This window comes from Fusarium verticillioides (assembly GCF_000149555.1).
Source record: "Fusarium verticillioides 7600 chromosome Unknown supercont3.27, whole genome shotgun sequence".
Classification (NCBI taxonomy): domain Eukaryota; kingdom Fungi; phylum Ascomycota; class Sordariomycetes; order Hypocreales; family Nectriaceae; genus Fusarium; species Fusarium verticillioides.
The window spans coordinates 18,769-41,998 of NW_017387864.1; the positions used below are offsets into that span (position 1 = coordinate 18,769).

Sequence of the window (23,230 nt, forward strand, 5' to 3'; positions counted from 1 at the left end):
TGGTTCCTAGGTTAGTAGGTACCTCCTAGAAGCGATGGAACCTAAGGTACCTAAGTGGCATGTGGCCAAGGTAACCTGTGTAGGTGACCTGCCTCTGGAGTCTAGGGGATCTCAAAGTCAGCTACTCACCTCCACTACTTTAGGTATCCATTACTAGTCTTACCTCTCGAAACATTCATAGCAAGAGACCACGAATTCAATTACTCCTGCGACTTCACCACGTATTGTTTGAGCTCTCACTTAGTTGACGGCGTCGAATTCGTGCGTAATGTCGTCAACACAGGAGCCTGAAGCTCCAGCTCCAGCACGGAATCCCGAAGCGCAAGCTCCCTCTGATACCGCGACCACGAACCCAGAGCTCGATCTCCCGAAGCTTCAGTCCCTCCCCGCCGAACAGCAGGATCTTTTCCTGCTCACTTATGTCTCGAGCTTGACGAAGCACGTCCTTGACCTGGCAGCGGATGATTGCACAGCACAGCAATTCTATCTCAAGAAGGAAATATTCCAGATAATCAATCTCTCTTCACCACAGCCTTCTCGAGTCATCCGGAATAATTTGGGGAAGTGCTTAGCACACATCTTCGGAATTGGAGACAGGAAGCTGCTCTTCGAAACGATCAACGACTTGATCGCAATTATATCGAGTGGAAAGTCAAAGTCCGATGCTGAGATACGGACCAAGCATGCGGCTATTGTCTGCCTAGGCGATCTGTTCGCTTCTGCTGGCGATAGCGCCATTGGGCTGCACCCCCTTGCTTGCTCAACCTTACTCAAGCTTCTTAAGTCCTCCTCGAACAATGCTGGAATCCGCGCAGCATGCCTTACCGCCCTTGGAAAGATCGTTAGTATGGTTGAAGCTAGCATGGACGAAGTGATTGCGCGTGATATCTGGAAGCAGGGGCGAAATCATGCTTCATCCGACAAAGGCCATCTTGTCGTTGCTTCCGCCTGCCGGACTCTCAAAACATTGTTCAGGCACACGCCTCATTTCTTATACTCGAGTGACCTGGACAAACTCGAAGCTGCAATATCCAAAGCATTTGACTGTCCTTCAGTTCAAGTCCGACTGGCTGCGGCAGAGTGCTTTGCCGAGGCCCTGTTCCAGGGTCATTCAGAGGGCGGTCCACCAGAGGTAGCGTCACCAAAGGGGAAAAAGACCAAAAAGGCACTGAAACGCCAGTCAACGATACCTAATATTGCCGACGATGAGCTAGACATTCCCTCTAGATCAGCGAGCCCAGCTCCTTCAGGCAAGCGCAGTCAAGTGCTAGCTCTGTCTCTGACGGATATACTCAAGAACCTGGCATCCCAATATGTAAAATCAACAGCCTCAAACAGAATCCGAGCAGCCATTGGTGTGTGCTATGGCAAGCTTTTCAGGCGCCTGGGAGAAAAGCTTGTTGAGACAAACTATCTCAAAATTGTCGAGAGTCTCGCGATAGATGTGCTGGGTCACTCTGCAATCGCCAACAATCGATATCGTCTTCTGATTTCCAGAAATATAGTCGACATCGTTATACAAGATGTCATTGGTCGCAAGATTTTGGGAGAGTCTGGCCAGATATCCGCTGCAAAATCCCTTATCAACAATATCTTCAAGAACTACCCTCAAGCTCTAGCAGAAAGGCCGGAACCTTCTAAGCATACTCTGATCGCGACGCTGAGCGCTGTGTCTTCGCTTATTCAATCACTAGGATCTGCGGCAAACACCTTCGCAGAATCATGTCGAGATGGTCTCTTGCAAGTCTTGCAACATTCCAGTTATACTGTTCAGGTATTTGCATCTCACTGCATGAAGACGCTTGTCCTTGCCTGCCCCCAACAGCTTCTTCCTTGCCTTTCTGTTTGTATGAACAGCCTGAACCGAGAACTATCCCTTCTCGGATCGGGACGTAATTCTCCCAGAAGATGCATTGGATTTGCCCATGGACTCGCCGCGACTCTGAGTGCAAGCCCTGCTCGTCCACTATATGGGTCAGTTGAGATCAACAGTCGCGTGTTAACTATTGCGACAAATATGTTGAAATCGAGCAGTCAAGCGCAGCTCAGGGTTGCAAGCACACAGATTCAAGTCGCTTGGGTACTTATTGGAGGCTTGATGTCCTTGGGGCCAAACTTTGTCAAGATACATCTATCACAGCTCCTTTTGCTTTGGAAGAATGCGCTTCCAAAACCCCTCGCCAAAGATAATACATCAGCCCGAAGTTTCCTCGAGGTGTCGTTCCTGACTCATGTCAGAGAATGCGCGATGGGCTCGATTTTGGCCTTCCTCGAATTCAACAGTCGTCTTTTGACTGTGGATGTGTCAAAGAGAATAGCCACCATGCTCCAGAATACCACGGCCTTCCTGAGAACTCTGCCGTCTAAAAAGATCTCTGACGACGTCAGTCAGAGACTAGCCCCTGCTCTACAGCTCCAAGATCTTGAGATGATGGTGCAGCGCAGAGTCTTGCAATGCTACGTCAAGCTTGTCAACCTCAGTCCTGCCGGTGGAAGCGAGGCACTCCTGCAGTCTAATTTGCTGACACTAGCGATTTCACTCTTCGCTGACCCGGAGAACTATGCACCAAACACTTTGAGTGCCTCGATTGCGAATGCAGCTGCTACATTCGAGTCTGTCTGGGATGTGGGCGACAATTCGGGTTTCGGAATTACTGGCCTTGTTGCTGGCCCCCGTGTTAGAAAGCTCCCTGGGCAGCAGGAAAACTCCGATGATGGGAACACAGATGAGCTCGATAGCCCAGAAGACGTGATAAATAACCTCTTGCGCTCGCCAATTTGTGGCAGTTTAGAGCATGATGCATCTGTCCTGTATATTGGCAGTCCAGACTCGTTTTCAAGCCCTGATCCTCCTGGAACAGAGGTCATCAATGCGGCCATTCAGCTGTTTGCATTCGCCTTTCCACTCACTCCTGGCAAGGTTCAAGAGAGTATACTCGAACAGATTCGGACATTTGCATCTGCTGGCACTCTGATCAGAGATCCTGGGCGCAAGGCCGCCATCAATGTCAACCTTGCTGCGGCTATTCTCGCTACCATGAGGGTAGCTGTGAAAGAGACAAAATCGCCTTGCGGTGATATTTCGAACCAGGCAGTGGAAGCGTTGCTCCAAGATATCGTTCGCGACTTTGTCCTTGACCCAGACGAACATGTCAGAAGCTTGGGTTACGCTGCTACTGCTCGCTTATGCAATGTATACGGAAATGGCTTTACGAATAATGAGATCAAGTACCTAGTCGATACCATTGTGGGCAACCGTGAACCTAGTGCGAGAGCGGGCTGTGCCATGGCACTTGGGTCCATCCAAACTCAGGTGGGTGGCATGGCGGCCGGTTACCACCTGAAGACAATCCTCGGCATCTTAATGTCTCTTTGCAATGACCCTCACCCGATAGTCCATTTCTGGGCACTCGAAGCACTATCACTCGCAGCCGACGCCTCGGGGCTAAGTTTTGCTGGCTACGTTCCCAGCACTTTGGGTATGCTTGTTCAGCTTTACGTTTCAGAGACCCATCATGCCGAGATTTCCTCTGCAATTACAATGAATCTCGAACTCGAACTTTCTACGACATCCGCTATCGCTCGTTGCGTTGACTCCCTCATCAACGTCCTGGGTCCTGACCTGCAGGATGCCACGAAGTCAAGAGAGCTGATATTCACTCTTGTTAACCGTTTCCGTGAGGAAGATGATTGGCTGGTGCAGCGGGCTGCGCTGGGTTGTCTAGAGCATGTGTCGCTTTACGCTCCTGGGCACATGCAGTTCGCTGACTACGTCAAGTTGCTTCAAAAGTATCTGATGTCTGAATCGACAACTTTACGAGATGTATCAGTGGATGGGATACACAATATGATGAAACGGAATCCACAGGACGTTCTCAGAGAAGCAGAAACCGGGTTTGAGGAACAGCTTTGGCTCGTCCTTGACACCGTTCCCTCTCATGACGGGATTCGTAATATCATCCGCAACTGGATGCATCACACATGTCTTACGGAGACTAATGCTTGGCTTCAGAGATTCCAGGCTGTACTCAAGATGACAAGAGCACGACCCAAGACAGAAGAGACTCAATCTGGATCTAAAGGCAGTGGCCTACCAGACCTGCAAGACGAGGAGGTTGCTGGGTTCGCTGCTGCTGCTGGTGCTGCTAAAGATGAGAAGGAAACCAAGGCTACTTCTGAAGTTGAGTCTTTAAGATGGCAAGTGACGACTTTTGCACTGAGCTGCATCGATGAGATGTTCTTGATAATTGCAAAGGACGTGACTGCCAATGGAGAGTCCAGAGCCCAGAGCGATCTTCAGAGCAAAGTTGCAGATGTTGTTCGCATGGCGTTCTCGGCGTCAACCTCGGGTGTCCTGGAGCTCCGTATCTGGGGCCTGAAGATCATAGGAGACATACTCAAGATGTTTGGCAAGACACCCGATCCAGACTTTGAAGAGGTGATGTTGCTGGAGCAGTATCAAGCTCAAATCAGCTCAGCCCTTACCCCAGCATTCGCAGCCGACTCATCGCCTGAACTTGCTTCAGAAGCAGTTAATGTCTGTGCCAGTTTCATCTCAATCGGTATTGTCACCGACGTAGATCGCATGGGTAGGATTCTCAAGACTCTTGTCAGCGCTCTAGAGAATTTCTCCAAAGATAGTGAGAATGCCGCAATTGGTGACCTGAAAAGCCTGAGTTCCAATGCGCAGGTCATGGTCAAGATATCGGTGTTCTCTGCTTGGGCGGAGCTCCAGGTTGCAAGCTCAGAGCAGAAATATCTTCTGGATGTGCTCAGGCCTCACATCGGCACATTGACGCCCCTTTGGTTGGAGTCACTTCGTGAGTTCGCACGCCTTCGATTCGAGCCTGACATTTCTATGACCTTGGGGCCCCCTTCACTCTCTGGGAGTCTCGACACCATCTATGCAGCCCTGAACCGCGAGACATTGCTGCGGTTCTACCAGGATGCCTGGCTGAAGTTGGTAGATGCGATTGCCAGCTTGATCGAACAGGATAGTGAATTTGTGTTTGACGCTCTCGATGGAAAGGAATCGGATGGTCCCTCAGCGAGCGGCAAGAGCAAGAATTCCGACATCAACTACAGAGACGAGCCTGTGGCATTCTTCTTTGTTCTGTTCGGTCTGGCCTTTGAGGCGCTTGCCACGCGTTCTGGGCAAAACGATTCTCTGGCCACGCACGAACAGACGCTAGCCATTCTTCAAGCCCTCAAGAAGATCCTCCACCCGAGTGTGTCTGGCCATGCTATCTACAGGCCGGATGTGTTTTCCGAGACCATGGACTTACTGGATCGTCTAGTGCTCACCGAGAGCCTCGACGTTCAAGGTGTGATCGTGGAGATCGCGAGCGTTTTGTGCATTGCGCACCCTTCTGCAAGGAGACACGCCACTGAAGAGGGCGACTTATCTGATGATATCGACCAGCTCTTTGAGCTGACGCGAATCATCGTTCTTGTTCTTACAGGACTTCTTCCAAATCTTTCAGAAGGCAACCAGCCAGCCAGGCACCAGATGAATGAAGAAGCCATCCTTCTCATACGGTCATCTCTCAACGCGCTCGTGGACGCCGCAGAGGTCTTTCCAGCTATCATCAAAACCGATCTGCATGCTTGCATCATACACATCTTTGCCACGATTTTATCAACGCCTGGTTGCCAGGATCTCATAGTCCCACAGTCCCTGTCCACGCTGAAGCGTTTCGTCGGTAGCATTTCCAAGTCAAGAAGGAAACACAGCAATGGCGAGCCATCTTCCACCGATATTCAATTGCAGGGGTGCCTACGCCGATTCCTGTCGATATACCTCAACGCACAGAAGCGTGAAGCTCCTCAATCCCTTACTTGTGTCAAGAACTGTCTGTTGGCTACGACGATCCTCTTTGCTGGAGGCCAGAATCACCTTCCAGCTTCTGAGGCTCTTGTGGCCCGTTATCTTGAGGAGTTGATGGACTGTCTCACTGATCGAATGGTATGTATTATCCAGCTCACTTTCACCCCCCACTCTAGGGACATCAACTAACAATAGCCTACTTTAGACTGCCAAGATCGCGGCCAACTGCATTAAGTCACTGCTGCTCCAACCATCCCAAACCAGTGCTGATCTCAGTATTGCTCGTTACCTGTTTCCCCGACTTGTAGCCTTTGTGACCGATACGGACCCTGAGGATCCCGAGAATGCTAGATCTTTAATTGCCCAGACTCTTTGCCAATACGTGGGCACGGGCGTTAGGGACCGACATTTGGCGGCTATGGCAGTGGTGATCCCGACATTAATGGCCCGAGCAACAACTGAAGGTGAGGAGGTATACCAAGAGACTAGCGCACGATTACTCGAACTTGCCGCGATCGATCAGGAGACGTTCAGAGCAGTCGTAGGCGGCATGAGCGATGGCCAAAAGGGGTTCCTCGAAGAGGTGATTCGCTTCGGCCGGCAAACCACAGGCCAAGTGAGCAAGGCCGCAACAGGGGAGTCCGGGCAACCAAGTATTGCACTGAAGATGGACTTTGGAGGTTGAAATGACGTATATATCACGAGGTGCCTATCCATACAAAGGTGGGCGATGAGGTTGAGCCATTATGAGCAAAGTTGATTTCCCAAACCTAAGCTCCATTCCTTCTTGGCTACCCCATGAAACTCATGTTCGTCCTTCAGTCGAATACACATACCTATTACAAAAACGAAAGGAAAAAAAGGGGGGGGAGAAAAAAAGACGCAGAACCGCACAGGACCACAAGCCATCTATGTTGAGAGCCTTAGGGGCGTGTATCGGGGAAGCAGAAGTACCGCTTGTGATGCTAGATAGACATGCTGACAGGGGGACGGCAACGGGCGACGAACTGCAGCACGTACCAGACGGCAACCTCCAGCTAAAGCCCAAGGTAGAATGATTCGACGAGATACGATTCAGCTAGCCCAACGGCCGGCGTGCCCCCGATGGAAAGACTGTGGAGTCATTTGTCATGTTACACAAGGATCGCTGCAGCCTATCCGCCCAGTGTTCTGTCTGGGCCAAGTATGCATTGCATTGCATTGCATGGGCATAGCTCCAGTCACTATACAGCATGCTCGGGGCTATCGGCAATATGCCGTGCTATCGATATGGACTGCATACGATAGCAACATGCAAGTCTGAAAGTCGCAGAACTACGGAGTACCAATCACCAAGATTCACTCTGTGTGGCACAGGGACGGGAAGGAAGAATGATAGAAAGGGGGTTACGAAGGGGCCTTTTATGCATGCAATGGGATAGATATGGTTTATGGTTACACATATAATTATGGCGTCGTGACACAAGAAGATACAAACACGAAGCACCTATGGCCTCCTCCATTTTGTGGTGTACAACAACAGCTCTGCTGTTTTACTCGGCCCTTATCTTTGAGACATAGGTAGTGTCACTGTACTCTCTGGCTCTGCAGTACTTACTGTAGGCCGATAGCCCTACGTATTTTCGGTTCGAGGTTCTAATTTTTAGCTTCCAAGCTAACATCGACTAGAGTTGGTCTAAGGGGGAATAACACCGCGAATATTCGGGGGTTGTACGCACCAGCTTCTGGAACATCAGCTAGCACGGTCAGGAATAACATAGCCATGTCAGACTAAATAAGCCCATACACTGACTGGGCAATGTTATCGTTGGTGAGCGAGAGCAACGAGATAGGAAACCCAATCGGGAGAACTCCACTGAAGAGAAGCACAGGTAGCCATCCATCCAACTGTTAAGGCGGGCGCCAAACAAGGGCTGGCAGGCAGGTTTGTTTTTACGTTTACTTTTCTCTTTTGATCCATTTGGCGGGAAAACCCCGTATCAAAAGAGACAAGAGTGTCGGTGGGCCTACGCAGACTCTTGTTGGTCTGTGTCACCATGGATGGCATGGTGGGTAGTATATTGTAGGGATGTCAGATATCAGAGATGGTTTCCTTTCTTTTTCTGACCTCTCCACGCAATCTGGGCCAGCTAAAGCACATATGCGACATAGAAGTTATCTGATCCTCAAGGGTGCGCGGCCTTTGCAAGGGTCAATGATTCAGGCTGTGGCATTTTCTATAGTAGACCCAAGTGGCAGAGACTTTTTTTTTTTCACTGACATGCAGCTCTTTGACCTTGCGTCAGACTTTAATGCTTGCTAGTCACACAGTAGAACATGCTCATGTGGTCTTCAGTTGAGCTAGGACAACAGTGATGATAGTAACAGTGATGATAATTCAACTCTTGCTACTTTGTCGAGTGGTCACAAATTCCGACTCTGGCCTGTCCGTCACTTGTCGTTAAGCAGTTCCTGGCATTGGTTAATAGACATCTGCTGAAATGTCTGCATCGTTCGTTTTCGTTCGTTTTCGTTCTATCCAGGGGCAGTATCTTAACATCAATGCTTGTCATGACGATAGGAGGTTCCATCAACGATGACCGGCTTTTCATCCTTGACGCTGGTCTCCTTTTTGGAGGATGCCTTTTTCGATGGCAACTTCTTGTCCACTTGCGACCCCGAAGATTTCTTGCTTGAAGACGACTTCTTTTCCAGTGCCTTCATTTTATCAGATCCCGTTGGCTTGGGCCCCTTGTTCTTTGACCTTTGGGGCTTCTCGTTCCGTCTTCGGCCATCATCTCTCCTGCGGGATGGAGCAGTTGGTACATTCGCCTCGCTTCTCTCAAAGTCGGCCCAGTTTGACGATTCATGCGAAACGATGGGCTCCCCAAGCTCTTCCACCTCTACATCCTCCCGAGTGGGTCGCGCTATCATTCTTCTGCCTTGGAAACGTGCTTTGTTGAACTGCTTCGTCGCAATATTCGCGGCCGCGACATTCTCAAAAACAACCAATATATATCCTCTGAGATAATTACTGTCGCTGTTCTTGGGTATCTCGATGGATTCGATCTTGTCATTGTCCACTTTGCGCTGAACCCAAGATTTGACCTCATCGGCTTCCGCTTGTTGCGGGAATGGCGACACACATAGCTTGCGTGTTTCCGGCACCACGTATTCCGACCTATAGGATGAATCGCCGCTGGGGAAGCTGCAATTCGGGTAGTACCCTGGATGCTCACTAATACCGCGATAAGGAAGAGCAAGCTGGCTTCCTTCATATTGGTATTGTGGAGAGTACGAGACTGCGCCTGGTTTTGGGGCAAATAACCGAGTGCTGGTATCATTGTATGTGTAGTAGCTCCCAGGGCTGGCAGCCGCATAAGTTGCAGGAGTGTTTGTGGTTACTGTGACTGGTAGCTGCTGGGAGTAGCTTGGGCTCGAGAAAGACTGAGTGGTGAATCGGGAGCTGTTGACTGGAGGGTAACTAGCTATGTAGTACTAGAGTCCAAGAGTTATTACCGGGATCTTTTCAAAGCTCGTGTCTTCAGACAGGCCAGCTTACCTGTCCAGGTGCAGCAGAATACTGCGGAGACATAACCATCTGAGTTGGCAGGACATAGGGGCTGGGAGGTGTGGCTTGATACTGCAGTGTCTGTGAAATGACGGCTTGCGGTGGTGTAGCAAGCTCCTTGATCTTGATAGAATGCTTACAGTTTCTGTCAGACGCAATGATCGAGCGACCTTTGAAAACGCCGCCGTTGAGAAGTGCTACTACCATATTAGCTCGGCCACATATTCATTCGTCTTGCGATATATATGCCTACCCCAAGCCCTTTCAAAGTTCGCTCTTCCCCGGACTCTGACCCATCCTGAGGTACTGCTCTGGAAGACCTCGATATGGTCCACCACGCACGCTGTACGTGTCCAGTCTTTCAACTCCTGCCACGAAGTTGCGAATGGTAACTGAAAGAGTAGTCAGCTTTGTTACCGTAGCACAGGTCATGATGGGTGTGAGAGACAGTACGTTGCAAATGGTAATGTAGTAGATGCCAGTCTCATCGCCGGGACCAACGTCCGCTTGGACTGTAGCTTCGGCAGGCATAGGTTGAAGTAATCTGCACGGAGCCGACAAGTTTCCAGTTCCGAACGAGGTCTCGTGCGATGCTACAAAAGTTTGGAAAGAAATTCAAAAGGTTGTATGACGATGACATGAGAAGCAACGGGGAGTGCGCACGAGTAAAGAGACAGCTGGGAGCGGCCAACTGTACTATCTGATCGCTGAGTCACGCTGCTCTCCAGGGCTCCGAATGAAGGCTCTTGGAAGCTTCGAGTCAGGCTCGGTCATGTTGTGAATCAATGACAAGCAAAGGCCGTCTGTAGGCTTTATATCTAGCTTCTCGCAACAGCTAGCATGGGAGCGACAAGATAGGATCAGAAGAGACAACAACCCGCCTAGCATCTCCCAAACGTTGCTTTTAAATCGTTCTTTACCAGCTCTGGATTCGCTTGCATTCGATCCCAGCATCGGGCCATAATTTGGGCGCCCCGGGGTCTGGAAATAACACCGGAATATGGGTGGTTTGCAGAGGCGCATATCGTCTCGGCATTGAGAGAACGCCGAGAAACGTTGAGACTAACAAGCCTGGATCTAGCAAGCTCGCCTCCTCCTGGACGATTAACGGTGCAGTGTAACCCGAGAATCCCTGTCAGCGTTTCGACATGCATCCTGACTCTCAGCCTCGAGATGTGGGGTTCCAGCTAGGGGCAGATCGTCCGGAGCCGTAGGGTTCAGTGTCGTTGCGAAACTAAATAGGCTCATTCCGCGCTTGGACGCTAGAGTAGAAATCTTCAGAGGGTGCAGATTCTCCTAGGCGTTGTCCTTCGACTCAGCTGTCTGCCCAGGTGCTGTAGATCGATCCAAGCCACCGGCCGTAAATGTCTAGGCATGTCTCTCCTTGGTCGACATGCAGAGGACCGGGTTGAGTCCCGCATGAGATAATGACATATCATATTGCGATCACTGCTCCACCATCTGACGAAATCTCAGTTGGCTGGGTGTTGAGTAGTGACAGATCCATCGACATTCAAGGCGATGATCGAATGCCCGGCGCAAGGTACCAACATTTCTCTCTTGATCTCACGGTGACAAGAGCAGTGGTAACCCATTACCTGATGTCTCTTTTCGCAGCCATGCGCGCATGTCGCTTCCGTGGCGCCAACAAAACGTGGATTCGATCCGTTGCTTATTGGAAGTGCAATTTGCAAGCTGTGCTACCACGAGAGAAGAGGAAACTACACGTCTTTTATGACAGCCTCGATATGCAGTCATGCTCTTGACATCAAATGGAAGCGCCATTTGTGTAACACGCCTAGCCACTGGAATGACTCAAATGCGGGATATCATCTCCAACAGAGTCCAGCCTTCTTCCCCTCCCTTTTTAACCTTACACGTGCCAAGCCGTAGTCATTTCCTAAAGGAGGTCATTCAGTTTGTGCCGTACAAAGGTGGCCCTGGCGACGCTTCTTCTACATGTGCTTGAAAGAGAAGGTATCGTCCAGAGTGGATGTGTCGTCCGGCATCAGAGAAGATATGTCGACAATGTCTCCAAGATCCTGTACCGATCCTATGGTTCTATCGCCAACTGCTCCCTCGCGCCATAGAGTCGGGCATTGTGCCCCATCTGAGCACGATACCAAGACTCCGTTTTGCGCATCTGAGATCATCAGAACCGGGAATTCGGGGTCACCGTTGATCCATGTTGTTCTAGTCCTTCCAACAATCTTTCCGTTTGGCAAATAAGCGCCCAAAGAGACTGGCTTGGGACCTTCGGACAGGGGGTCCCAAACGAAGGACACACCACGATATTTTTCATCTTGGCATGTCACGAGAAGAAGCTCACGGGCAGTGGGATGCCAATGAAAGTCCACTGCTGAGTGAAACATGAGTACTGCCCGAAGCTCAGCGGCGGTGACATCCCAGATCCACAGCGTGGTAGGGGTATCATCAAGCTTTGTGACTAACAGAGTTGAAGATGCATCAAAGGCCAATGAAGAACATCCAGCTCTGATCTCGTTGGGGACCTTGCCGTCGGCCAGTCGGTTCGGAGGTGCGACCATCTGGTTCGCACGAAGAAATGCATACGGGCTCCCTCTATGGGACGAATCGTTCAGCTTCTCCTGCCAGACCTAGGATAATATGTGAGAATGAAAGCAAGCCCTATATGAAGTGAGCTCACCTGCAGAGTGTCCTTGGGGACGACCGTAGTGGGATGCACAAATTTCAGACCACCTCTCCATGTCTGCGTGCTGAGAGCGCCCACTGTTCTGCTGCCATCGCCCATGGCACAGAACGACGCGTCAGGACTGAGGCTGCAATTCTTGATTCCTGTCTCGAGATCGGCATCCTCGCCTTCCGTGATGCTGGATGCCAGAATAGAGCGGAAAGGCTGGCCGTCGGGGCTGTAGAGTAAGAGCTTATGCCCATGTGTCGGGGCGTCCCATAGCAGAAGCCATTGGCCGTCAGGGGTCCATTTCAAGCCATGAGCGTCGACTGTTTCCGGGTACCAAGATCGCAGAACTTGCCTCGATTTGGGATGGTGAATACTGACAGCATCTCGACCATTTGTCCGGGTCAAGATGGCAAGATGTGACGTCTGGGGTCGTACAGAAAGGCCCCTGAGGGCGGATGAGGGGAGATGAAACTTGGGGTTGCTTATCTCGATAGCTTTGGAAGTTGATAGATCGAAAATGGAAAACTTGAGGCCAAATGCAGCACACGCAAAGACCTCGTCATCATGGGCGCCAAACTGTACAAGTGTCTGCTTTCCACCTCCAACTGCAGGGTTCTTGATCGTGGCACGAAATGACGAGTCAACTATTGACGAGACATAAATCTGATCGGCACTTGCAACAAGGATACGAGATGATGACGGTGACCATGCGAGCGTGGTTACGGGGGTCGTGAGATCTGAGGGCAATTTGACCATATGCGCAATCGAGAGCGAGAGAGCTAAGCGCACTGTGATGCTCTGCGATGATAGGATAGCAATGAATCTTCCGTCGGGGCTGGGCACGCAATGAGGTGATGCTGTGAATCCTGGTCAGTGTTCAGCGTCTCAGGTGCTGTCTAAAAGGAGAAAAGGGGTGGGATCTGAGCCCAGGAGAGTTGATGTGTTCTAGAATTGGTATAGGAAAGTAGATTAAGCCTACCCTTGAAGATACGTGAGGAATGCATCACGACTGTCACTTGAAGAGAGGTGTTAAAGATATGAGAGAGAGGGATAGAGAGAGAGAGAGGGATAGAGAGAGAGAGAGCAATCGAATCGTGAGGGCGGGGTTACAAAGTAGTTGACTAAGGTAGGTACCAAAGGAAAAGGGAAAGGTCAGGCGACGGTCTCGTTCAAGTCTTGCTTCGATCTATCCGATTCTCTTTGTGTTGTAGTGGTCTTTAGCATCGATTCCCTTTTGGGTGGCTCAATTATTCTGTCTTCAATCTGATAGTTAGTGTGTAGTGAGGAAGCACTTATTAAAGGTGGGGGATATTTTAATGTTTTGATATTTCCTCATCTGTGCTAGCGTCACCAGCTGTTAAAGTGGAGGGTTTGATGCGCTCGCTGAACAAGCCTGGACCTACTAACCGACCAAGGTAGCCAAGCCAGCCTTCCATTGTATACATACGTAGTAGGTACGTATATTGCGATGTCAAGGAAATAGTAGGAACTAGGTAATTGTTTGTATTCATCAGTATACCTAGACTACAGTAACTCACCTATCATCAAAACCTTGGAGACGCCAGCCTATAATGCTATGTTGAGTGCGTCTAAGTCAGGCGGATTTGTGTTTAGTACTTATGCGGAAATACTAATTTGCGTATGATAATAAGGTAAGGTTAGGTAGGCATGGCGCATCATGGGAATGAATATCCTTGCTCATACATAGGTCAGCTAGTGTTACCTAATTGGTCATCAAGTTATCAGGGTCTGATATGCATGTTCCATGACGGATTTGTATCATGCACACGAACAAGCCCCAGGTATTCTGAAATAGGTAGATACCATACCCTACAGAGTAAGTATTGGACGAAGAGCCAATTCCACGTCGAACGAGTGAGTATTCCACCTGGCTATAATCCCCTGGCCGAACAGTCACCGCTGACAAGTTATAGCAGCAATGCCTCTTTAACATTCCACTTTCGAACTAACGTTAATGTTGCAGTCTGTGCAACCCCGCGGCTTGAACTACCTAGGTACCTAGGTAATGTTACTGGGCTGGAGGCTGTTTCCATTGCTCAGCGCGGGGATCGAATTGTGGCGAGCGGGCCCCATGATAAGATTGGATACCGTAGCTCAAGGAGGGACAGACACTTCATACTTACGTATTTAACCTATCTACTTACCTACTAACTAAGGTCATGATAGGTAGGTGTAGGTACCTACCTAGGGTTGGGACTAAGGTAAGATATTCTTAAACGAAGCGCCGACGGCCGACAGAGACACCAGGTCAGCTTATTATCCCTTCACTTGCCAACCTCTTCGCTCTCTCTTTTTCCCTCTCTCTCTCTCTCTCTCTCTTCTGCCCCATTGTCGCATGATAGTACGAAACAATGGAATCTTAGGGAACGAGCCCCTCATATATATATATATATATATACGCTTACCTAAACATCCATCCTACCCCACTTGTCAAGTATATAACTTGGTAGGTATTACTCCGTATAACGCCTCAAAAATATGTCGTTGCTTCGCCTCTTAGGCTCCAAAGCTTCGGCCCTAGCCAAAACCAAACCTACCCTACAACGAACGGCTCCTTCACGAGTGCTCCTCGCTTGTCCCTCCTTCAGAACTATTGCGACAGCTTCTGCGAGACCCCAAGAGGCACCCCGCGAACCTCCCTCTGCAACACCAGAGATCGACCTCCTACAGTCTCGCCGCCGGCGCATCCGAGACTCAAAGCCCTTCTCCGACTTCCTCACAGATACCTTCCATCGACAACATGATTACCTTCGCATATCTGTCTCGGAGCGCTGCAATTTGCGGTGCGTCTACTGCATGCCTGAAGAAGGCGTACCCTTGTCGCCAAACCGAGAGCTCTTGACAACTCCAGAGATTGTCCTCTTATCGTCCGTATTTGTCTCGCAGGGTGTGACTAAGATCAGATTGACGGGAGGAGAACCGACTGTGCGGCGGGATATCCTACCTCTGATGCAACAGATTGGAGAGCTGCGACGGCATGGTCTAAAGGAGATCTGCATCACAACCAACGGCATCTCTCTGCACCGGAAGCTCGACAGCATGATCGAGAGTGGGCTGACAGGTGTCAACCTGAGCCTCGACACTCTGGACCCTTGGCAATTCCAGATCATGACAAGGAGGAAAGGCTTCGAGGCCGTGCAGAAGAGCATCGATAGGATTCTTGAGCTCAACAGACTTGGTGCTGGCATCAAGCTCAAGATCAATTGCGTGGTCATGAGGGGTGTCAACGACAGAGAGGTGCTCCCATTTGTGGGCCTGACGGAAGAAAAGGACGTTGAAGTCCGCTTCATCGAGTACATGCCATTCGACGGTAACAAATGGAGCAAAAATAAGATGTTTAGCTACCAAGAGATGCTGGACCTCATCAGGACAAAGTACCCGACGCTGCAAAAAGTGCAGGATCACAAGAACGATACAAGCAAGACGTGGCACATTCCAGGCTTCACTGGAAGAATAGGCTTCATCACGAGCATGACGCACAACTTCTGTGGTACTTGCAACCGTCTCCGAATAACTGGTGACGGCAACCTCAAGGTGTGCTTGTTTGGCGATGCTGAGGTCTCTCTACGCGATATCCTGCGGAAGTCCAACAGCGGCGAGCCCATCGATGAGCAGGCTTTCGAGGCCATGAGACAGATCGAGATGGACCGGCGGAGGGACTTGTTAACATCAGACCGGACTCCTCTCGGCCTGGCACCTAATGAGATGGAGCTGCTCGAAGTCATTGGTGCTGCTGTCAAGAGAAAGAAGGCAAAACATGCGGGCATCGGTGAGCTCGAGCATATGAAGAATAGGCCCATGATCTTGATAGGTGGGTGACTCCACCCCTGTGTTCATCTTGTGCAAAATCCACGCATGATTCGAAATGTCAGACTCAAGGTGTATGGTTCAAAAGACGTTATTCAGAGATTGTTCGCGGGGCAACTATCATGCACATATGGGGAGGCATTGAAGGGTGGTATTTTTTTTTCTCCTTTTTTTTTTCTTTTTTTTTTTTTCGCTACTTAAACTTTGAGGCTTGGACACCCTCTTATGAGATGGAAGTAATACTGAATTGAGTTTTTGTTGTAGATACACTTGGTCCGTCTTGGTCATTGCGCGCCATGCCTCCTCGAATACAATGCCTTCTGTATAACGGTCCCAGCTTTAAGGCTGGCCGATCTGTTTTCACACAGCAGCGACTCTTCTCCAAGAGTCGCCATGTCCGAGGACAGGACAACAGCGACAACGCAAAGCTGACACATGTCTCTGCCTCGGGGGAGGCGCGGATGGTCTCCATATCAGACAAGACGGCGACATCACGCATCGCCAAAGCTGCATGCACCGTCCGATTCTCGAACAGCACAGCGATTGAGCTCATCAGAGACAATCAGATGAAGAAGGGGGATGTTCTGGGGGTCGCGCGGATCGCTGGCATCATGGCATCGAAGCGAACTCCAGATCTGATCCCGCTCTGTCATCCGATCTCGATCTCCAAGGCCGCGGTTGATCTCGACGTCAGGGGTGACGACAGAGTCGAGATCGTAGCCACGGTCACGTGCGCCGGAAAGACGGGGGTGGAGATGGAAGCGCTGACGGCGGCGTCTACGGCGGCATTGACAGTTTACGATATGTGCAAGGCTGTGGATAAGGGCATGGTCATTGAGGGGTTGAGAGTTGTCCTCAAGGATGGGGGAAAGAGTGGGAGATGGGAAATGGAGTGAGCCTCAACCCTAGGTTAGTAGGTAGTTCAAGTAGCCAACCACATAATATGAAGAATATGCAACTACCATTATACGGTGTGATAGAACCTCATATGCATAGGAGGTCCCGCCTTGAACGAAACAGAGAGGGTGACTCATCTAATCCGTCTCTTCTCGCACCTTTCAAGGCCGACGAATTGTCATTTGGCAACACAGGGTCTTGGCAGAAACTCAGCCCAGGACCACAATTGATATGCGCAGAAGTCAGGAAGCAATATTACATATAACACTTTTTCAAGAAGCGCCCTAACCTGTAGTCGTCATCTCCACCGCCGGCAGGTGATGGAACAGTTAGTTAAAAGAGAAAACTAATGATTGATGATCCTCTTGATTCAGCCACAATGCACCAGTCATTTAATCACCTCTCATCTGCGGCCCCAGAAGGTTGATTATCATTAAACAGGAGCCCCGCAAGCCACCATGACCACAAAGGCGAGGGAGGAGAAAAGAGCAAATATTCGGAGACAATACGGATACCAGTTATGTAGCCACAATCGAGACATTTATTTAACGGCAATCTAGGGTTGTGCTGCAGAGGCACCAGGCTCAACTCGAGACCAACAGAGAGGCCCCCGGCACCTCCAAGATTAAAGCCCTGGCAGGGAATCCGAGAGCTAAGCGGAAAACTTCCTATTCAAGACGAAGCGAGAAACACAAGAATGTGACAGGCCGACAGGGTTCGGCATTGCATGCAGTGCAGAGAGGGAATTGTCTGCTGCACATGACCCTTGTAAGGCGTTGACGATGTGCATCGTGCATCAGAGAGGAGGGGAACAAAAGGCGGTGGAGGAGATTGTATGTATGTATGTATGTATGTATGTAGTATGTATGTTGTATGCACTCCCTACTACGTATAGGCATGCACATACGTACGTACCTGTTACTCGATGCCCTCCCTTGCTTGGGTTGGGTTGGTGTTGTGCATTTGTAGAAACCTCTCGGTTAATCACCATCATCTTTATGCCTCAGGCATGTCGTCAGCTTGGCTTTCTACCGCATGGAGCCTTTACTAAGCCTATATGTCGATTTGTCAAACCCAAAGGAGTGTAAGACACAGCCAATCGAAGATAACTGATAAGAATGCCGAGGAGCCGCAGCTTTACAGGGGATATTGAAGGTCGACTTCCGATATAGGTAAAGCACATCATCCACTTAGAGTCTTGGCACTACGCGCCCTAATAAAGTCAAAGGGGCTTAAGTAACTCCGTACAGAGTACGTACTGTAGTAGTCAGATCAGGAACTCTTTGATGTTGGAGGCAAGCCTTCGGCACCAACTATCTACTGCCATTGGATGCAACTCACTGGGAGATACCAGCCTTTCCATACCACCTGAAAGAAAATGACCAAGATTCGGGGCCCGGCAGCTGAATCGAACTCGATACAAGCCGGTACCATGGGAGCCCTTGTAATCGATTTCCGGACCCTGACGACGGTCTGGTCTAGGCTGCAGCCAGCCAGTCACTGTTCACAATGATCACGACAGTATTGAAAACCGTGTAAGCTAACAGGTCGAGCTTGGGCATTAAAACTGGTCCTTATGATGGGGAACGATGTTGCAGTGTTGCACGCTCTCTGGCCCAACAAGTCTGTGCTCTTGGGTCAACCTGAGTCTCAAATCGCCTTGTAGGCCTAACCATTATGGATAAGTTGGATATATACCAGCCTCAACCAACCACCAAGAGAGCGCTTGAAACACCATGTATGTGTCTACCTGAATGGTCCTGCTCTGACTACCTATGCAGATCAGCGGTGAAAGCAGCACATGTGACATTACCCACCGGACTCCGAGGCCTCTTCGGACCCTGAATGCTGTTGAGACTTCACAGTACCAATGAACCAAGATCTCTACAATTGACAGATTGGCAAGACAATTCGTAAGCGTGCCAAGCACTACCAACAGATATTAAGAATGGTCTTGTTTGACCACATACAACTGCTTCCGCATTGTCTTTGTCTGGAGTTTATTAGGTGCCTTGACTTTTGCTTCTCCATGTCGAGGATTCCCCACAGCAATACAACAGTTAGTCTCATACTTGGGTGAGACTCTCCATGGCTCTGGAAGCAGTACGTAAATGTTCCCTAATTTACTCCATAAGGTAGGTGTGCATCCGTATAGAGTGATTAGTTGCATCTTATATAGCTCACAGCTTGGACCACTTGCTTGGACCCTGAATTTCTTGACAAGATGCGATATGCGAGTGCTTCAGCCTTGATTGGATAATGAAAATGACCGTCGATCGTTTCGTCTCGAACATGACCAATCGAAGCCGAGCCCTTGTGTCCTCTGACCAGAAATACATACATACAATATGGTATGTATGTATCACTTTTTTTTTCTCAATATAATTAGCGCCTCAATGTCTTGAAAGAACTCCAGGTATGTAGGGAGTCGGTGGCGAAGCCAGTCGTGATTATAACTGATAGTAATCGGCTGGACGTGGCAGATCTAGAAGAGGCGCCCCAGCTTCCGCTCCCCACGTTGACGAACAGGTCGACAGCGCCACGAACTAAGGACAGAGGCTACCTTTTAGGCTAGAGAAGTTAGGAGACGTGGCTGCAAGCAGACATCGAGCTAGCGAGCCCACAGAATCTCGGCAGCGCCTAGAGTGGAAATAACTGGACAAGGATCTGGCTAAGTACGGAGCGCGCTGCGGTGCCCGGTATGTATGTACACTGTACGGTACATAGAATCATCCACCATGGAGATGGAAAAACCTGCACAGGCCAACACGGTGGAGCTTCAAGTGGCGTGGGTTGAATCGTTCTCCAGTCTCAAGAGCTTCCAAGATTCGAGAAGAAAGCAACGACACCCTAGCGAAAGACAGACGCTCAGGGACTGATGAAGCGCCGAGGAGCCGCAACTCTTAGCTTACATACCATCTACGGAGTAATACCATATACTATATGTATGTACTCCCATACTTCAGCGCAGCGATGTTCCGCTCCGATGGTGGTCCGATAGAAATTACCCGGAACAGCAAGGCGTGCAACCAATGTCGGATTTACGGGAATGGCGTGGGTGTAAGTACCTACCTACGAACCTAGGCAATGGAAGTTATGAGCGCACTCGGTACGATGACCAACAGAATCTCGAGTTGTCTGAATCCCTCGACTTTTCTTCTCCATCAAAACCGAGGGGTTGTGGATTGTTCAAGTGACCAGACTATCTAAGCCAGAAGAAAGCATGGCCGGTGCACCGGCCGAGCATCTCGGAGGTCAGGGCCAAGTCCAAGTGAAACAGAAGACCCCTGGAGCAGCGACCAGACGGGAAGGTCACGAAACCATTGAACGGCAATTGACCATATAGAGAAGCTCAAAAGGAACAAGACAAAGAATACCACAAGGGTCGCAGCTTGAAACGCAACAAACAAACCCAGTCAGTACATACAAGTAGTTAAGCAGTGGCTTCGGTGGGCAGTGATTTGAGCTTGCCTGGTAGATATGTATTACTGTTGATCATTGGGTTTTCAAAAGCCCAGTCGCTGCTTGCCTCAAAGGCTTATTTATTAGCTCGACTGTCTGATCAAGTGAAGGCCGTTGGTGATGCTCCACTCCAAAATAAGAGTGCAGCCCATACCCACAGGTTTAGTGAATCGGCGACGAATTGGGTTTTCAAGGTGGAGTTTGAGAAGGCAATAAAAAACCGAATGGGCCAACCATATGTCGGGCCCGTGATTGAAGGGGAAGTACAGTATGTACAGTGAGTGATATGTGAATCACAAATGATGGGTGCCCCTTTGGCCCTTTGGCGAAAGGCAAAACTCATGATGGAGGGGTGGGATGATGCTACTGTTGTGAACTATTCGTTCCCAAGACAGGTACAAGTAGCTGCTGATAATAAGAGACGATGCAAGATGATAGAAATCTACCTATTGAAATGCTATCGTTGGTAGGTTGGCAGGGAAAAAAAGGGTTGAGCGCCCAGCTGGGCTACCTAGGCAGCTAGGTACTAAGTTGATGATCTATAAAACATGCCGGCCAGAGTTGTGCAAGAAGATCATGATGAGCATAATGCTGCTCATGCCCTTTCAAATAGTTATGTATAAACCTCCGTATGATCGGATCAGAATAAGAGATCCATCGTCGAGATGGCCAGCATCAATTCAAGCCCCATGTTCTCGGCCCTGTAATTTCTGTGCCATGGCAATCATGATATCTCGGGTCCTGTCAAATCACATTATCACAAGGCATGATAGAAAGCAAGCACCGATCCATCTGCATGCATGCATACCTAGGTAGGTAGGTTGATGGACAGGGAGCGGGCGCGATGACATTGCTATAAAGAAACAATCAATTATCGACACGCGATGTGTAGATACATACATACTCATACTGTACATAAAGCCGTGAGTCTCAGGCGAAAAGCATGTGCGTTGTATTGCAGATGGCTGAGATACCGGTCAAGTGTGAAGTGTGAAGTGTGAAGTGTGAGCCATCGGATGGGACGCTGCGGCTGCAACCGCTGCTTGCAACCACCCACCGTTACCGTTAATGTCAATGGAACACCTCAAGACGCGCTGCCCCTCTTTCCCCAAAACCCAAAGCCCAAAGAATAAGATGGATTCTGTCCTGAATCCATCATAAGCTAAGTGCCATATGCTCGGTAGGTACAGTAGGTAGGTAGGTAGGTAGGTAGGTAGGTAGGTAGGTAGGTAGGTAGGTTGTTCGGGAATCTATGGGCCCTTGACTGTTTTGTACGTAACAGTTGGCTCATTTCCAAACATCATCAGAATGGCCAAAGATAAAAAGATTCATTCAGCAACGGGCAGAGCAACTAAGGTTCGGCGATACCGTTGTCTTCCCTTCCCTTCCATCTTCTGTTTCGGTAGTCACCGGCTTGAGCTCAAGTGCGTGCCTATGGTGTTGCGAGATGACGGTGAAGAAACTCCGCTGTCTGTGCCAGTCAGAACACAACTCGACCCAACCCAACCCAATAACAGACCAAAAAAAAAACAAAACTCCCCGTTGCAAAGTCGGGAACCGCAGCTGCCCAATCAAACAACATACATCCGTAAGAAAGGCTCTAGTGGCTCGACCCTTGAACCTTGCAGAGCGCTCTGACTTTGATTGCCTTTGGCCCCAGGTACCTAGCCAGGCCAGGTTCCCTATCTAGCGGAGACATGCTTGGCCTAGGTAGAGAGCGCGCTTGTCCAATTGCCGCCCTACGATAGTCAGCCCCGCGGACCGGGCAAAGTTGGCCACACTTACTGTAGGTATGTATTCATTGATGAACGAACATCCAATACGCATGTACATACACATAGCCGTTGCCGTTATTATACAGTATAATTACAAAGTAAGTTCATCCATCAAGATCCGACAGGAACAGGCATGCTTGCTCAGACGGCAGGACCTCAAAGAGCAACAGGATTCGGAACTCAAGGTGACAATTGTCAAGGATCCTGTGGCTCAAATATGCAGCCCATTACCTGACTTAAAAGCCTCCGGTTCTTGATTTAGCCGAAATCCCGCTGTCGAGAACACAACACAACACAACACGCAGACACGAGCACAGCACAGCACAGTACCCGAGGGTAGTGTATCACCACTTGGAACCGGCAGTAATACCACCCACAGCCGGCATTCGAAAGCAATGGAATTGCCTACCTAGGTACTGTACCTTAGTAGAGGCACCTAACTATAGCTGTTTTCACTCAAGTTCCTCGTCGAACCCCGTCATCAAACGATAACCACAAGCTGCCCGTCACAATGAATCACGGACCAGCATAGGTAATGAAATCGTTTGTCGTAATGGTCCTGTAGCGTACTGCGTAGTATGTACGTACGTACGGAGTAGAAGATGGTTGACATACAGGGGGCATAATAAATCTTTGATCAGACCAAGGTCAACCCACCGGATTGGATCTGTCTCCAGCGAACGCCGAAGCCCATCCAACCATGAGTGCCGGCATAGAGAAACATCCTGTCCACAGTTAACGCACAGGCAGAGCAGGTAAGTAATCAATTTATCTGAGCGAGCTATTTCTGTCCTGTTTATCTCTCAAGACCCTTTACCGTATCCGGATACCGCGAGCTTTTGACTGAGTCGCGAGAGTCCTGAATTACATCACGGTATGGAAAATCTCAAGACATGGTCTCGTTTTGTGTGGCATTGACCAGACAAGGCAAGGTATAGACCGCATCCGACACCGGTCAAGACTGCATCAGCAAAGGGAGGATCTTGAACCCCTAGGGACTCTTGACTACGTACCTACTCCGTACGGATACCCCAATTCTGGGCAGCTGCTTGAGACATTATTGACGGTTGGTTAACCGTTGAGACGACGCTCGCTCAAGAGGAGGAACCGAGACAGACACAGCGACGCAACAAGGGCAGACCCCGGTCGGCCACTCACTGCCAGACGGCAGCTTTCAGTTGCGCTGCTTCATAGACAACAACTGAACGAACCACACTCGTAACCACACACTC

General features: G+C 49.7%; 4 protein-coding genes across 4 annotated transcripts; 2 read left to right on the forward strand and 2 right to left on the reverse strand.

The window, feature by feature from the left end:
• The first annotated feature begins 60 nt into the window (after positions 1-60).
• FVEG_14037 (hypothetical protein) lies at positions 61-8,094 on the forward strand. Its single transcript, XM_018903372.1, has 2 exons — positions 61-5,965; positions 6,033-8,094. Exons 1-2 carry the CDS (start codon positions 269-271, stop codon positions 6,510-6,512), a joined length of 6,177 nt encoding a protein of 2,058 aa, XP_018762110.1. The 5' UTR covers positions 61-268; the 3' UTR covers positions 6,513-8,094.
• Positions 8,095-8,365: 271 nt separating this feature from the next.
• FVEG_17706 (hypothetical protein) lies at positions 8,366-9,908 on the reverse strand (the record flags this gene model as incomplete). Its single annotated transcript, XM_018906936.1, has 4 exons — positions 8,366-9,304; positions 9,369-9,574; positions 9,631-9,769; positions 9,831-9,908. 4 exons carry the CDS (start codon positions 9,906-9,908, stop codon positions 8,366-8,368), a joined length of 1,362 nt encoding a protein of 453 aa, XP_018762111.1.
• Positions 9,909-11,332: 1,424 nt separating this feature from the next.
• On the reverse strand, positions 11,333-13,040 carry FVEG_14040 (hypothetical protein; the record flags this gene model as incomplete). The annotated part of the gene is made up of 3 exons (XM_018903373.1): positions 11,333-11,992; positions 12,043-12,893; positions 13,016-13,040. The coding sequence occupies 3 exons, from the start codon at positions 13,038-13,040 to the stop codon at positions 11,333-11,335; spliced, it is 1,536 nt and encodes a 511-aa protein (XP_018762112.1).
• A 1,310-nt stretch (positions 13,041-14,350) lies between these two features.
• Positions 14,351-16,836, forward strand: FVEG_17707 (hypothetical protein). Its single transcript, XM_018906937.1, has 2 exons — positions 14,351-15,868; positions 16,129-16,836. The coding sequence occupies exons 1-2, from the start codon at positions 14,536-14,538 to the stop codon at positions 16,758-16,760; spliced, it is 1,965 nt and encodes a 654-aa protein (XP_018762113.1). The 5' UTR covers positions 14,351-14,535; the 3' UTR covers positions 16,761-16,836.
• Positions 16,837-23,230: the final 6,394 nt, after the last annotated feature.